We start from the raw sequence: 14,707 nt of genomic DNA, 5'->3' as shown, positions 1-14,707 counted from the left end.
GGATCTTGCCACAGGACGTCTAATTGTTCTGCGTCATGAGAGAGCACGTTTTCCAATTTCCTTTTCTTCCTCTATCTTCTCACTACTGCTTTGTGCTGTGGGCTATAAAATATATCAAGAGGAGCAATTTCTTATATTTTGAGCATAAGCTCAGAGTATGGGGCAATAGGAATATGCTCCATATCTGAGACATTGCTAACTGTTCTTGTGACTACTTCTTTTGTTGCCTGTGCATTGCTCACAAGTGTCTTTATGGTTTGTCCTTCAAGATTGATCAAGTCATTGAAGGTTTCACATTATTTATCTAGTTCGATTGTGACTGACGATGGCTAAACGACGAGAGGGGGAGGATCTCTTTGCGGGGAGGTAAAAACCTGTTGCTGTAGAAGTTCTGTTAACTGGGCAGTATCCTTTACTAACCCTTCGCTCTTATCCTGTTCACTTTCAGATCTCTTAGAATGTTCAGATGTTTCTTTTCCAGACTTGGATTTAGATCCATTTGTGCCTGAAATTCCACTAAGACTAACACTTGGAGTTGGTTCCCTTACAGGTTCTAGACGTAGTTTTTCCAAAGGAATACTGGCTAACCTTCTTTCCCTGTATATTTTGAACTGTTGAAATTCTTCTAGAGAGAATTTCACTTGGGCTGCATGAAAAATTTCTTCAAGTGTGCTTTTATGTTGGAATATGTCATCGAATAAATCATCTTCTCCAGAAAACACCTTTATCTTGACTGCAGTAGTGAAATTCTTAGCAACATCATGAGGGTCGAACGATCTTCCTGAAAATTTGAATAACTGTAAACACATTATATTTTTTACTTCTATGTATGCATGGCCTACATCAAATAGTGAAAAGGCCCCACAAACTACAGGAAATTGTGGCCAGATAGCCTTCTTTTTGTCTTTCAAATCTTTAGTCAAACCTCCTTCTCCACAGGTTTGATAAGCAATTTCTCGGGCCATGAGTTTATTAGGGACATACAAAGGTAGGATGTGAGAGGAAGTAGAACTTCCGAATACCTTGACATAATTAAACAATTCCTCCCCAAACCATCTCGCGACAAGGAGTATGTCTACTTCTGCTTCAGGAGAGCATCTTGGATCATCTTTATCAAACAACATTCTGTACAAGGGCAGCATGATTCCATGACAAATCTGGTAGAAGTGCGGAGCGAACTTTGAGTCCCACAATTCCTTATGATAGATATGAATGGGTAAGGGGTCTTGAGTTGTCCATTTCCAACACATAATAGGAAACTTAGAAACATAACATATCACATCCATCACATACGTAGATAGGTAAAAAGGGGGATAAATTCTCTGAGAAACAGTTCTTTTAGACCGGTAATTTATAATGGTCATGATTAGGTTATCAGACAATATTTTAGCCCAATCTACAATAGTGGCATCCATGGTGGCATCCAATAACAGTAGCCATTCAGATGAAAATTTGTTAATATCTGGCATTCCAAATAGTCTACAGAGCATGGCAGTAGAAAAGCAATATGGGGAGGTGAGAGAACTAGTACTATACATACCATGTTTATCTTTCTTCAATGGTTCGTCCCTCCTCGACCAGTCTTTAGTGGTTTCTGCCAGGTCTTGATTTTCTTTTGCGAATTTCTCCATAAACTGCTTGTTATAAGTTGCCTGTGGCTTTGGTAAATGATACATGAGCTTTAAATCCTGTGCAACGAATGAGCCAATGAGTCCTTGACCCTGAGTTTTAAACTGTCTATTTCTGATATCGACATTGTCCAGTATCCATTTAACCATGTCCGTGTATGGGAGAATTTTGGGCCTTGCTGCTATCCAGTTTAAGAATGAACAAGCTAGCTCTGTGATGGATGCCTCAAAAGAACTATGTGAACCCACTGTAGCAGTAACTTCCATTACTCTAGGATTCTCCTCCTCAAGTAGATTATACATGCCTTCCCACGTAGCTATACCAGCATCTTTGTTACAGGCTGTGTCTATATACAATGGCGCCATTTCTTTCTCTACAGAACTCGGAGCTTTGCTTTTCTTTCCCATAATATCCTGCGTACTTCTTTGTATCGTTCTCTGTTCTTCGTTCTTGCAATTTACAAGTGAAGTGAGAATAATGATAAGGAAGGGTGATGGGAAAGTTTTAAATGCCAAAGATGCATAAAATATACCACCTTACGTGAAATGATTTTTTGATAAACACGAAACCATATTCCATTAATAACTGGCAACTAACTCATTTATTAGCATTAAAGCGCATAACCAGGTGTCAGTTTATGGAAAATACTTTTTTGAACCACGCGCCCGAAAGATCTGCGATGAAGCGATTTTGCAATTTGCTTCGCAATCTTGCAGATCACAACATCGCAAAATCATAACATCGCAGAGTTGATAGCTCGCTATATCACATTATCGTATTGTCGTTGTATCACGAAATCGCAATCGCAATATTGTATTGCCGCTTTATCGCAAAACTGCAATATCGCCATATCACAATATTGCAATATTGCAGATCGCAGGAACGTGATATATGACAATCTTTGTTAATCTGTTTTCTGCGAAATGTGATTTGTAATATGCTATCGACAATTTAAGGTGTTTCAATGTAAGTTGCGCTTGATGTATGCGATGCGATATTTGTTTATTATCACGTATCGCGATCTCGCAATGTTGGAATTCAACTTGTAAGGAGGTATCATGTTATCCTTTTGCGACGCGATATTTCCTAAGGAAAGCTTTTGTCTTACTTTATCATAGAACTTAGATTTTTAGATTTTTCAAGGGGGTCTTCCTAAGTTTATGATGGTAGGTTTTATTGGGAAAGGAAATTTAAGCACTAATTGATTTTTAAATTTTTAACTAAGGTTCCCCACTTATTTAGTATTAGGAATAACACTAAATAAGAAGGGGGTTGTTGTTGGCCACAACAGGTCCTTACACCATTACCAAGGCTATGGGAGACAATGCATTTGAGTTTAGCATTCTCACATTCCTTGGCATGCACCCAATGTTCAATGTGGACCGCCTTCGACCATACTTCCCACCGTTGTTGGACACATCAGACATTGCAAAACAACTCACACCTACAGAGTTAAATCCAGATTGCATGGAGCAAGCCACAATTGATAGGATAATTGATACACAGATCAATAACACCTGATAGCAAAGGATCCAACTATATCGAGTTGTCAAAGCAGGCCAACTCCTTCACCAGGGCAAGTGGCTCACGAGGGACCAAGTTTAGCAGAAGTTTCCTCATCACAGGGAGGAACTCAATGTAATGGGAACCATTGCTTCCTAATAGGGGAGGAATGATCTAAGTGGATATTGGTGGCCACCATCCTATTCCACTTGGACCCCCACCATTTTTTCTTTCTATTTTTCAGTTTCCTTATTTGTAGCACAATTTACTATTTTTGGCAGTTTTCAGGTCCTGGACTTCCAGAGCCATTTTGAGGCCCTAAACGAAGTTTTTCTGGAATATTAGGACCGATATGGGCTATTGACCAATTTTTATCATTAAAAAGTTGTAGTCCTCAGATAGATCTTTCTAACGAGGTATTGTGTGCATCAAACAGAGATCATATGCCAAAGTTACGACCCCAGGAAGTTGATGTACCAATTTACCCAAACGGTGCCCATAGTTTGGTGCTTCATCTCCTAGGGTTAGGTTTTGGATGTTTAGGGTTTTCCATTGTTTCTCAATAATAAATAGGCCTTTGAGCCTCATTGTGACACAATTTAGAGGCATGTAGCTACCACATCTCTTCTTACAGATAAGCTACCATAGCCCAAACTAGTCTTATTTCCATTCTGTTTGTAAGCACATTTCAGTATTTGACATTAATGAAATGTAGTGTTATTTCTACTGCATCTTTGTATTTATGGTTATATTTGTGATTTTTTGTGTTCCTGTTTAAATCTGGATCGGTGGTATCAGAGCGGTTTTCTCTTTCTCTATTTTTCTTTGCATGTATGCAACAAGCTCGGGATATAAGGGGTTAGGGCTCGATCTGGTAGAACCTTTGCAAGTTCAGCCTCACAAACCCCGACGACCACCCATGGGGGAAGAAAAGAAACACGAGGTGATAGGAGATCTATCAAAATATTGCTTGAGGAGGCCCTCGAGAAACAAAGGAATGCGATGATGGATAACTTAGCCCAGATCCTTCAACGGTTTCCCACCAGCGGTGCATCCACATCTAGCAGTCACTCTTGAGGCTCCACTCTGTTGGCTAGTTGAATTGTTTATGAATTAAACATTCAAGTACCACATTAATTGTCAACCAGGGAAAGTCTTTTTATTCCAAAGGCTACTGCGTACTGTATGTACTCAAAATCTAAAAGCATTGAAAAGCTGTAGTATACGTGATTCTTACGCTATGTCATTACAGTACTTGTTAAAGTAAAAGCAATTAATTAAAACTACAAATCTGGAAAGCGGAATGATGGACGCTCTGTTGGCAGAGGATCAGGACCCTATCCTCCAAGTGGGGACGTTCAGCACCTGCCCCTGTAATCAGATTTACTAATGCACATTGCACTCTCATTCACCGGTGAGAAACAAACTCAAATGATTAATGAAACAGAGTACTAGAAAAACAGAGAATACCAGAGGCAATGCTATCAAATCCAAACAGAGTACCAAAAAGAAACTATTGCACACTTACACACTTGACAAGAAAGTAAATGGGCAAATCTTGTGAGGAAGGTGGGCCCAGTCCCTCTCACAAGATTCCCCAGGAAAACGAAGACTGGATTAAGTGCTCAAAATAGTTTTATATTCATCTGCCAAAAAGATTAAATACAATAGAGTCCAGACTTGCTGATGTTCTCAGAATCTCTTCTTACAAACTGAACATAGACACTGACTAATCCCTTTTTCATGTAGATGTCTCCTCTTTATAGAGGAGACATCTATTACAATAAAGTATTACAGCCCATTCAGTTAACCCATCTTATCAAAAATAAGCAATTCAGAACGTTGTTACAACAGTATGATAATACATTCTTTCTTGAGTTCTAGCTGTTACACAGTGGGTAACTGACTTCGACCGTCTTCTCGGGATCTTCATATTCCTTTGCCATTTCCCCATGCTGTTCCTGATTTAGGCCATGCTAACTGTGTTCTTCTTGCTTTAGATCTCCGCTTGATTATGCCACGTCAAGGTTCTTTAAATAGTTGCCATCTGTTATTCGCGGCTGTTACAAAATAGCTTGCTTTAGGTGATTGCTGTTGCTGACTGTAGCAACTACGGAGTTGCTGCTTCTGGTGTTGCAGCAACTGCGTAGTTGCTGTTTCTGGTGTTACAGCAACTGCGTAGTTGCTGTTTTTGGTGTTACAGCAACTATACATTATAATTCCTGCAAGCTTAAGTCAATTACTTGACAATTTAGTCAGCGTTTCCAAGGATAAGTATAAAGATATTCACGAATATGAAATAAACAATTAAACATAGATATGCGGGAGGTTACTTCATACCTTGGGGTCATTATGTCATTGTAAAATAAAAGCTTTCAACTTATGACTGCAAAAGGATAATAATACGGCAAAAGATAAGGTCAAAAATAGGTCAATTTTGAGTCCCAACATCCCCCCCAACTGAAGAGATTGCATGTCCCCATGCAATGGCTACTCTGAGTCTGAGTCGGAGAACTGGGACGAACAATGCAGATTACTAAGACAATAGCTGTAGGGAGTAACATCAAACTTGTCTCTGAAACCACAAACAGTTCGTATATGCTTCCATGCTGCTGCCTCTTCTCTGTTAGAAAGTCCAAACTGGCCCTTATACTGATCACCAGACAACCATAAAAGTGGGAATTTAAATTTATAACCCATCCAATTTTCAGCACAACGCTGCATGCATTCAACATACCGAGGTACCCTTGAAAGCGCTACTTGCATATTTGATGGGTTATACGGGTGATATTCCTGCCTTTCTGCGGGGCAGTTATCCCAAAACAGTTTATTTGCTTTAACAGCCAAGGATGCTTTGGTCTTTACATACTGCTGACAGTCTGTTAGGACCTCTGTTTGCAGTCTCATAACATGATCCTTCATATCAGAATTGCTTATCATTTTTAAGTGTTGTGAAATGAAAGTGGCAGCGTTTTGTGGTTTAGCTCGAATCCACAGAAGACAATTCTGTTCGTTTTGGAGGCCTGAGACATAGGCATTTTGCCAGGTAAGTTGATTAGCCAAAAAGGAGATGAAGGCTCTCAATTGTATGTCACCCACTACCGGTATCATATTCATGTTCGTTTCTTCAGACACGGCCTCGTTGTGGAGGTATAATTCACATAGCAGGTTTTGGTCGCTTTTGGGTGCCTCCGCAAAGGTCTGCATAAACTGATCTGCTGTGACCACTTGATGAGGCCTCCCCTCTTTGATAGCCTTCAGCTGAATGAATGCAAGTCTTTCCCTTAAAAATGTAGCATAGTTAAAAGAGGGTTTCCTTGTGGCAAGCATCCTTTGACATAACTCAAACATCTGGGACATTCTGTGTTTCAGTTCCTTGATTTCTTTAGACTGGGCCCTACACTGTTCCAGTGCTTCCCAGTTCTTATAAGCATGATCAAACCAGGTCCCCTTTTGTTGTTCGAATGCTTTGCCTTGAGACTGCTGATATTCTCTCCACCATCTACCTTTTAATTCCTGAAAACTTTTTGTTTCTATACATGCATCACTAACAGTGGGAAGCTCTGTTTGCATACAGGCATCAATCAGAATCATCTGCTCTGTTGAAGTGGGCTGGGATGATCCGGCATCTCTCTCTTCATCTCTGACCAGAGTTTCTTCCTCCTGTTGGACTAATCCATTTTGCTCCAAATTGATTTTGGTGGACCAGGGTGAATCTGTCTCTTTTTCTTCATCTTCTCCTTGCTTCTTGCTGGACGAATTCAATTCTTCTTTATTACCTTCTGAAACTATTTGCTCTTCCTCCATAATAATCTGGGTAGGTCGTGATGAATCTGTATCTTTTTCTTCTTCTTCAAGCTCCTTAGCAACTTGAATAGGGCTAGGTGAGTCCAGTTTTTCTTCATTTTCTCCTATATCTTCTTCTATAACAATCTGGGTAGGCCATGATGAGTCTGTATCTTTTTCTTCCTCCTCCATAATGCTCTGGGTATGCCGGGGTGAGTCTGTACCTTTTTCCTCATTTTCTTCTATATCTTCTTCTTGTTCCATAGCACCTTCAGTGTTTCTTTCTTCATTTCCTGGTTCTTGTGAAGCTTCTTCTTTCATAGTAGATTGGGTAGGCCGGGGTGAATCCTTATTTTCCTCTTTCTTTTCTTCCTGCATAGTGTCGGGAAGCTCCTCTGTTTGTTCCTGTGCAGTCTCTGAGGAACTTACTGGTTCTTGTGTGTCAGTAAGCTCCTGGTCTTGTGCAGTTTCATATGTACTCACTGGTTCTTGTGTGTCAGTAAGTCCTTGATCTTGTGCAATTTCAGGTGAACTTACTGGTTCTTGTGTGTCAGTAAGTTCTTGATCTTGTGCATTTTCAGATGAACTTACTGGTTCTTGTGTGTCAGTAAGTTCTTGATCTTGGTCCTGCATGTTCTCTGGATGACCTGTTGGTTCTTGTGTAGCAATAGGTTTCACTGACTGCACTTCTTCTGAAGATCCTGTTGGTTCTTGTGTATCAACAGTTCTTTCTGACTGCACTTTTTCTGAAGATCCTGTTGGTTCTTGTGTAACAACAGGTTTCTCTGTCTGCACTTCCTCTGAAGATCCTGTTGGTTCTTGTGTAGCAACAGGTCTTTCTGCCTGCATTTCTTCTGCAGATCCTGTTGGTTCTTGTGTAGCAACAAGTCTCTCTATTTCAGCAGAGAATTGTGGGATTTCTACTTCAGCATCAGCAGACTCCTTTGTTTCATTTTCAGCATCGGAGGCTTCCTTTATTGGTTCTTGTACTACCTTATATCCTGCCTGAGCATATATCTCACCACAATTTGTACACTTATATTCGTTATCTTTGCTTTTCTCTGCTGCAGACGCTACTCTTGCTAAAACATGCAGGCTGAATTCTTTCTGATATGCTTCCTTGACCCTTATTATCTCTTCCTGGTAATCCTGAATCTGAGATTTCAGAAACTCAATTTCTTCTTGCAGGGCGGGTATAGTAGGCTGATCCTGTGAGACAGTAGATTCCAGTGGGGGAAGAGGTTCTGCTATGTCAATTTGATCAATATTCCCCACAGGTGGTTCTTGTGTGTCACCTGGGGTAGTGGCTGTTTCTTGTGTTGCAGCCACTTGCTCACTATCATTCTGGGTGTCGATAGCTGGTTCTTGTGTATCAGCTGTCTTAAGATATGATGCCACGAAGCTATGAACGCTCTGCATCTCAGCCTCTGTGGGTGAGGGAGAGGGGTTTCGAGGAGTGGCTGGAGTGCGGATTTTTAAAGCAATGGGTGGTGAGCTGGAGGAATTAGGGGATCCAACTACTGCCGATTTTCGTTTTGGTAGAGAGGCAGGGAATTGAGGTGTTTTTCTCTTCCTGCTGGCCCTTAAGGTCAGAACAGTAGTCGGGGTGGTAGGTGCTTTGGTTGAAACCCTCGTTCTTCTTCTTTTTGCTGGGGTTTTCTTTGCCTGCTGCATTTTTCGTTTAAGCTGCGTAATTGGGATATTATCGTCGGAATCATCAGTAGAAATACTGAGTATGGGAGCGGGAGAATTGGTTCTTTTGAGAGACGTGGTTAATTCCGCTGCTGCTTGTTCATTCTCTGTAACATGCAGGGGTATTTGCTGGGGTTGTTCGGGAATATGCTCTGTTTGCTGAGGGTTTTCCAAAGGGGTTTGTTCAGGGATGTCGTCCGTTTGTTGAGGAGGCTCTTGGTCTCGCTGAGGTGTGTCCTCAGCTTGACGAGAAGTTTCCTCTTCTTGATGAGGACTTTCCTGCACAGGCTATGGAATTCTTTCCTCCAGATGGAGATTGATGGGGGGTGGAGGGATGTTTAGATCAAGAGCTTTGTTAATCAGCAATTGGATTAAGCGATGGTGTTTTAGGGAGAGAACTGGATGCTTCGCTTTCATAGCATATCGTGCCATATTTTTAAGACAACCCGGCAAATAATATGGCATGTTCAATAATTGACCATTTCTTAAATGATTTAACAGGACGAAGTCGTGCTGGTAGATTACCTGGTAACGACCTTCGCATGTCAAATATTGTTTGACGAATTCAGCGACTTTTGGCCATGGTTGAGGTAACGACCGCAATGCTACACCTTTGCCCTTGGTTTCTACTTCCTCGCTTGGTCGGAGAAAGTCTTGCTGTGCATTCAGAATCAGGTGCTTTCTGCTGAACCACCGTGTACCAGTGGCTGGGAGTCCGGTGACTTCAGCTATGATTTCTTCCGTGACCGGAACTTGAATTCCTTGGACGACAGAGAATCCTTCTATCAAATTGCATGTGAATTCCAGGACTTGCTGCTCATCAAAGTCCGAAAGTCTCCTGAAATACTCTATCCATCAAGCTTGCAAGAAAATTTGGTAAATTTCCGGAAAGAGTTCCAGGACTGCTGTCGTGCCTGGTTCATGAGTAATGAGGGTTCCTCCCATGGCTTTTGTCTCGGTAAATCTTCAGAATTCAGAGCCGAGCTACCGATTTCAACTCAGAGTATACATCACAAATGGTAACATGCCATAGTTTTTACATACAACCGGGAGCATTAAGGGTGGCAGTGGTTGGCGTGGTTTGTCATTATGGGAATTGCTTCGGTAATCCCCCCCCTTCCTACGTGTAAATGATATGATTGGGAATGCAATCATTTGATGGACCTATCAACCTTTTTCCGCTTATCTATTATCTAATTCTCATTCATAAACGTGCGTACCTTCGTACTTTACCTTTTTGATCGCTGCGTCAAAAAGTCTTTTCTCATCCGCTGTCAAATTATAATGATTACCGCGGATCTGAAAGCACGGGAATATGGGTGATTTGTAATGATAATGATGGGAAGTGACAGTAAGGTGCTGTAATCATCGCGAGAGGTGGTATATTTTGTGAGGGAAGGATATTTCGTGATCGGGAAGCAATATCGTGGCACCGGGACTGGTGTTGCAGCAACAGGAAATTACCGTTGGGGCAACAGGGATTAAGGGAAAACGTTTGTGAAAACGGGGAATGTGATGGAATAATGGAACTAGTGTTACAGCAACAGGAATAGTGTTGTGACAATGGGAAATGGTGTTGCAGCAACGGGGAATGGTGTTGCAGCAACGGGAAATGGTGTTGCAGCAACGGGGAATAGTGTTGCAGCAACGGGAAATGGTGTTGCAGCAACGGGAAATGGTGTTGCAGCAACGGGGAATAGTGTTGCAGCAACGGGGAATAGTGTTGCAGCAACGGGAAATGGTGTTGCAGCAACGGGGAATGGTGTTGCAGCAATAGGAATTCGGAGTCCACACAGTAATTCCTTTCGAGACTTTTGTTCTCAGCTACTTCCCCATGCTAACATCTGCAAAATACCGAAATGTAATATCGCAATCCTTGGCAGGATTTATCAGTTTCTAAAAAAAATGTCTAATCCTAAAAATTACATAAATAATAGAAATTCAAGTGTTTTGAGGGACAGCAAGTTCCCTTGGAAAAGAATACTGTTTTATTGCCATGCAAGTGGCTTTAAAGTCCTCTTTGGAAACCGGCCGCTGATATAACCGAAGTCGGTAGCCATTCACTAACAGTGGTGTTCTGCTTCCATCAATTGTTAATAGTCTAACCGTTCCATTCGGGAAAACAGTATCCACTTCGTACGGCCCTAGCCATCTTGTTCTCAGCTTCCCTTGAAAGTTCTCGAAACGTGAATCGTAAAGTAGAGCCGAGTTACCTTTCTGGAACTACTTTTGCTTAATGGTTCTGTCATGCCATCTGCTCCTTTGTTGTTGTATCATAGTTGTTTGATGGACGACATCCAGTCTTTTCTCGTCCAATTCCTGCAACTGCTACAACCTGGCTGTCTGTGCATCAGTTAAATCAAGGTTAAAAGCTAAGGCAGTTCTTAAGGTTTTAATTTCAAACTCTACAGGAAAAATAGCATTCTTTCCAAAAACCAATTCATAGGGTGAAAATCCTGTTGTGTTTCTCCAAGTGGTTCTGTAGGCCCAAAGAGCCTCGGGCAAGCGTTGGAACCAGTCCCTTCTATTCTCCTTTATTGTCTTTGTTAAGATAGCTTCTATGACCTTATTTGTGCTTTCCACCTGCCCATTTGCTTGGGGGTGGTAAGGTGTGGTCATCTTATGCTTGATATGATATTTTTGAAGCGTATCTTTGAAACCGTGAGAATTGAAAGGAGGTCCTCCATCAGTGACTAATTCTCTGGGTAGTCCAAATCTAACAAAGATTTCCTCAAATAAAAATGTTAGTACTACTTCTTCATTAGCTTTAATGAGTGCTTTGGCCTCTACCCATTTAGTCATGTAATCTGTGCATACTAAAATATAAACTCTTTGATTAGATGGAGGATTAATGGGACCTACGAAATCTAATGCCCATTTCTCAAAGGGTTCGAGAGTTACCTGGGGGTTGAGTGGCATTTCATCCCTATGGTTGGGCTGGCCCATTCTCTGACAGCTGTCACAAGCCTTCACATATTTTCTAGCATCTTTAAAAAGTGATGGCCAGTAATAACCCATTCTAAGTACCTTGTGAGCTATTCTTTTATCTGCAAAATGTCCTCCACAAGGACCATCGTGACAAGATTTCAGTATGTCATAAATCTTGTCTTCCCCAACGCATCTCCTGATTTCTTGATCTATTCCTGTGTGGAACAGACACCCGCTTATCCAGCTGTACCTAGCACTTTGCTGGATGATCTTCCTTCTTTCCCTGTGTGATAGGTGTGATGGTAATTTTCCTGCAACTAGATAATTGGCAATGTCTGCATACCAAGGTGAGTGAGCAGATACTGCAAATAGATACTCATCAGGAAAAGAATCATCTACTGGAACATTTTCATCAGTTTTTAAACGAGAAAGAAAATCAGCAACTACATTTTCTTTTCCCGGCCTATCTACAATTGTGATATCAAATTCCTGTAATAGTAATAACCACCTGGTGACTCGAGCATTTGTAATTGATTTGTTCATTAAATACTTGATGGCCGAGTGGTCAGTATGCACAAAGGTAGTATAGCCAGTAATATAATGCCGAAATTTATTAATAGCATAAATAACTGCTAAAAATTCTTTCTCAGTTACTGTATAATTTAACTCAGCTGGTGTCATGTTTTTGCTGATGAAATAGATAGCATAGGGGAGATTGTTTTCTTCCTGTCCCAGGACAGCTCCAATTGCCGTATCTGAGGCATCAGAGGAAATATGAAAGGGTAATGCCCAATCAGGTCCTCTCAAAATAGGAGCTGTGGACAACTGATGCTTAAGTTTATTGAATGCATTGTCACAGTCATCAGTCCACTTGAATTCAGCATTTTTCATTAATAACACAAACAAAGGAGAAGCTATTTTAGAAAAATCCTTAATAAATCTTCTGTAGTATCCGGCATGTCCTAAAAAACTTCTCACCTCCGTTTGTGTTTTGGGGATAGGAAGGTTCTGAATCACCTGAATCTTAGCTGGGTCAACTTGGATTCCTAAAAATGAAATGAAATGACCTAATACAATTCCCTGATTCATCATCATGTGGCACTTTTCAGTGCTTAAAGCGAGGTGTGCTTCTATGCACCGCTTAAGCACTTTTTCAAGGTTTTGCAGAGCATCTTCAAAGGTCACTCCATAAGGAGTAAAGTCATCCATGAATATTTCTAATGAATCGTTTAACATATCAGAAAAGATTCCTGTCACCGCTCTCTGAAATGTCGCTGGAGCATTACACAACCCAAATGGAAGTACTCTATAGGCAAAGGTTCCCCATGGGCTGGTAAATATGGTTTTGTCCTGATCCTGGGGTGCAATCCTGATTTGGTTGTATCCACTAAACCCATCCAAGAATGAGAAGAATTTTTTACCTGCTAAATTATCCAATACTTGATCAATAAAAGGTAAAGGGAAATGATCTTTCTGGGTTGCTTTATTTAATGATCTATAGTCTACACATACTCGCCATTTCCCATTCTTCTTTGGTATAATTACGAGTGGAGAAACCCACTCACTGTCAGATATTGGATATATGAATCCTGCATTTAAAAGTTTTTGGAGTTCCTCCTTCACAATTTCTCTGAGGTTAGGGTTCATTCTTCGCTGGGGTTGACAGACTGGCTGGGATCCCTCCTTAATGTATATACGGTGAGTACATAATTCAGGGGAGATCCCTTTCATGTTTGTGTAGTCCCATGCAAATGCCTCTTTGTTTGCTTGGAGTAACTTTATTAATTTCTGTTTTTCATCATTAGTCAAATCAGGATTTATATTCAGCGTTTTACCAGGTTCAATTTCAACTGTTGTGCTCTTGGAAGAGTTGCCTAATGTTGTCTGGCATAAGTTTTCATCTTTCATATTCTGTTGGGATTCAGGTTCTAGGATTGCAGTGAAGTGATTAAATGTTTCTGGATTAACCGAAGAGGGTTCAGAAATAAAACTGCTAATTAGTTCATCTTCGGTGGAGTTTTTAAAAGTCAAAGATTGCCCAATAGTTAATATCGGTTGGGTTTCCTCATCCTCATAGTCTACCCATATGGAATTGTCACTGTTAATCATGGGAGTGGCATGAGGATAGAGGGTCAGATGTTTAGTCTCTTGTCCATTGGAGATGGTCATTGATCCAGATCTACAGCTGATGAAAGCATCTGCTTTAGCCAACCAAGGTCTCCCTAGAATCAACGGATGACCCCCCAACTTTGTTTTAGTTTGTAAGACCACAAAGTCAACCGGGTAGTTCCAGGATTCTACAGAGATTATAAGGTCTTCAATGACCCCTTCAGGTTTGATCGTAGAACGGTCAGCTAATTCTAAGATAGTAGGAGTTTCCCTGATAAAGTTTTTTAGCTGGAGCAATTGAGCTGTTTCGAGTGTCATGATATTTATTGCAGCTCCTAAGTCTACTAAGACTTTAGAGATAAAGGTTTTTCCGACCTGGACTGTTACTGTAGGGTGACCAGGGTCACCATACTTCACAGGATAATCTTTTTCAGTCATTAAGGCAGTTAATTCCCCCATCACATGAACTGTGAGGGGGTCTTTAGCCTTCCTTCTAGGTTTCTTTACACAAATGTCTCTAATAGTTCTAGCATATATAGGAACATCCCTTAGTGCTTGCAATAATGGGATTTTGACATACAAGTTCTGTAACTCTCCTAAAAGATTGAAGGTAGGTTGTTCAGGTGTTTTAGTGAGAGTCAGCCTTTCAGGGAATGGTGGATCTACTGTTTGGTCATTATTGTTAGGTGCTGATTCTGCTGTTTCAGCACTATGGTTAGCTGGTTTCTCTTTTCTAGCCTCTTCTTTGTCAGAGTCCGTAATATCATCTATAATAGGTTCGACTATTCTCCCTGAGCGAAGGTGAATATCATTACATTGCAGGGGAGAGATAGGCTGATTTTGAATGTCAATAACTTGCAGGGTTTTATTATTATTTGGATTGGGGTTAGGTTGTACAGGCAGCTGTGGTCTCATTGCCTGATTATTCGGAGGATTGTTAGATGGTAAGGAAAGAGATTGTTGTTGTTGAGGGAAGGGTATCTGTTGAGCTGCCCAGTTTGGGTTCCATTGATTAAAGTATGGTTGCTGGGGAGCCCAAGGATTCCACATAGTAGGGTCA

The 14,707-nt window shown here is 40.9% G+C and overlaps 1 protein-coding gene across 1 annotated transcript in view; it reads right to left on the bottom strand.

Annotated features, from left to right (window-relative positions):
- Positions 1-329: 329 nt before the first annotated feature.
- The window catches only part of LOC149228789 (uncharacterized), a 93,404-nt gene continuing 79,026 nt past the window's right edge, over positions 330-14,707 (bottom strand). The window contains exon 3 of the mRNA XM_089380862.1: positions 330-781. Coding sequence (XP_089236988.1) covers positions 330-781 — 452 coding nt within the window. The remainder of the gene's footprint in view (positions 782-14,707) is intronic.

This window comes from Pinus tabuliformis, chromosome J (assembly GCF_031772625.1).
Source record: "Pinus tabuliformis cultivar Carrire ecotype Pingquan chromosome J, CPIR1, whole genome shotgun sequence".
NCBI lineage: Eukaryota > Viridiplantae > Streptophyta > Pinopsida > Pinales > Pinaceae > Pinus > Pinus tabuliformis.
This window is presented reverse-complemented; position numbering and strand designations above follow the sequence as displayed.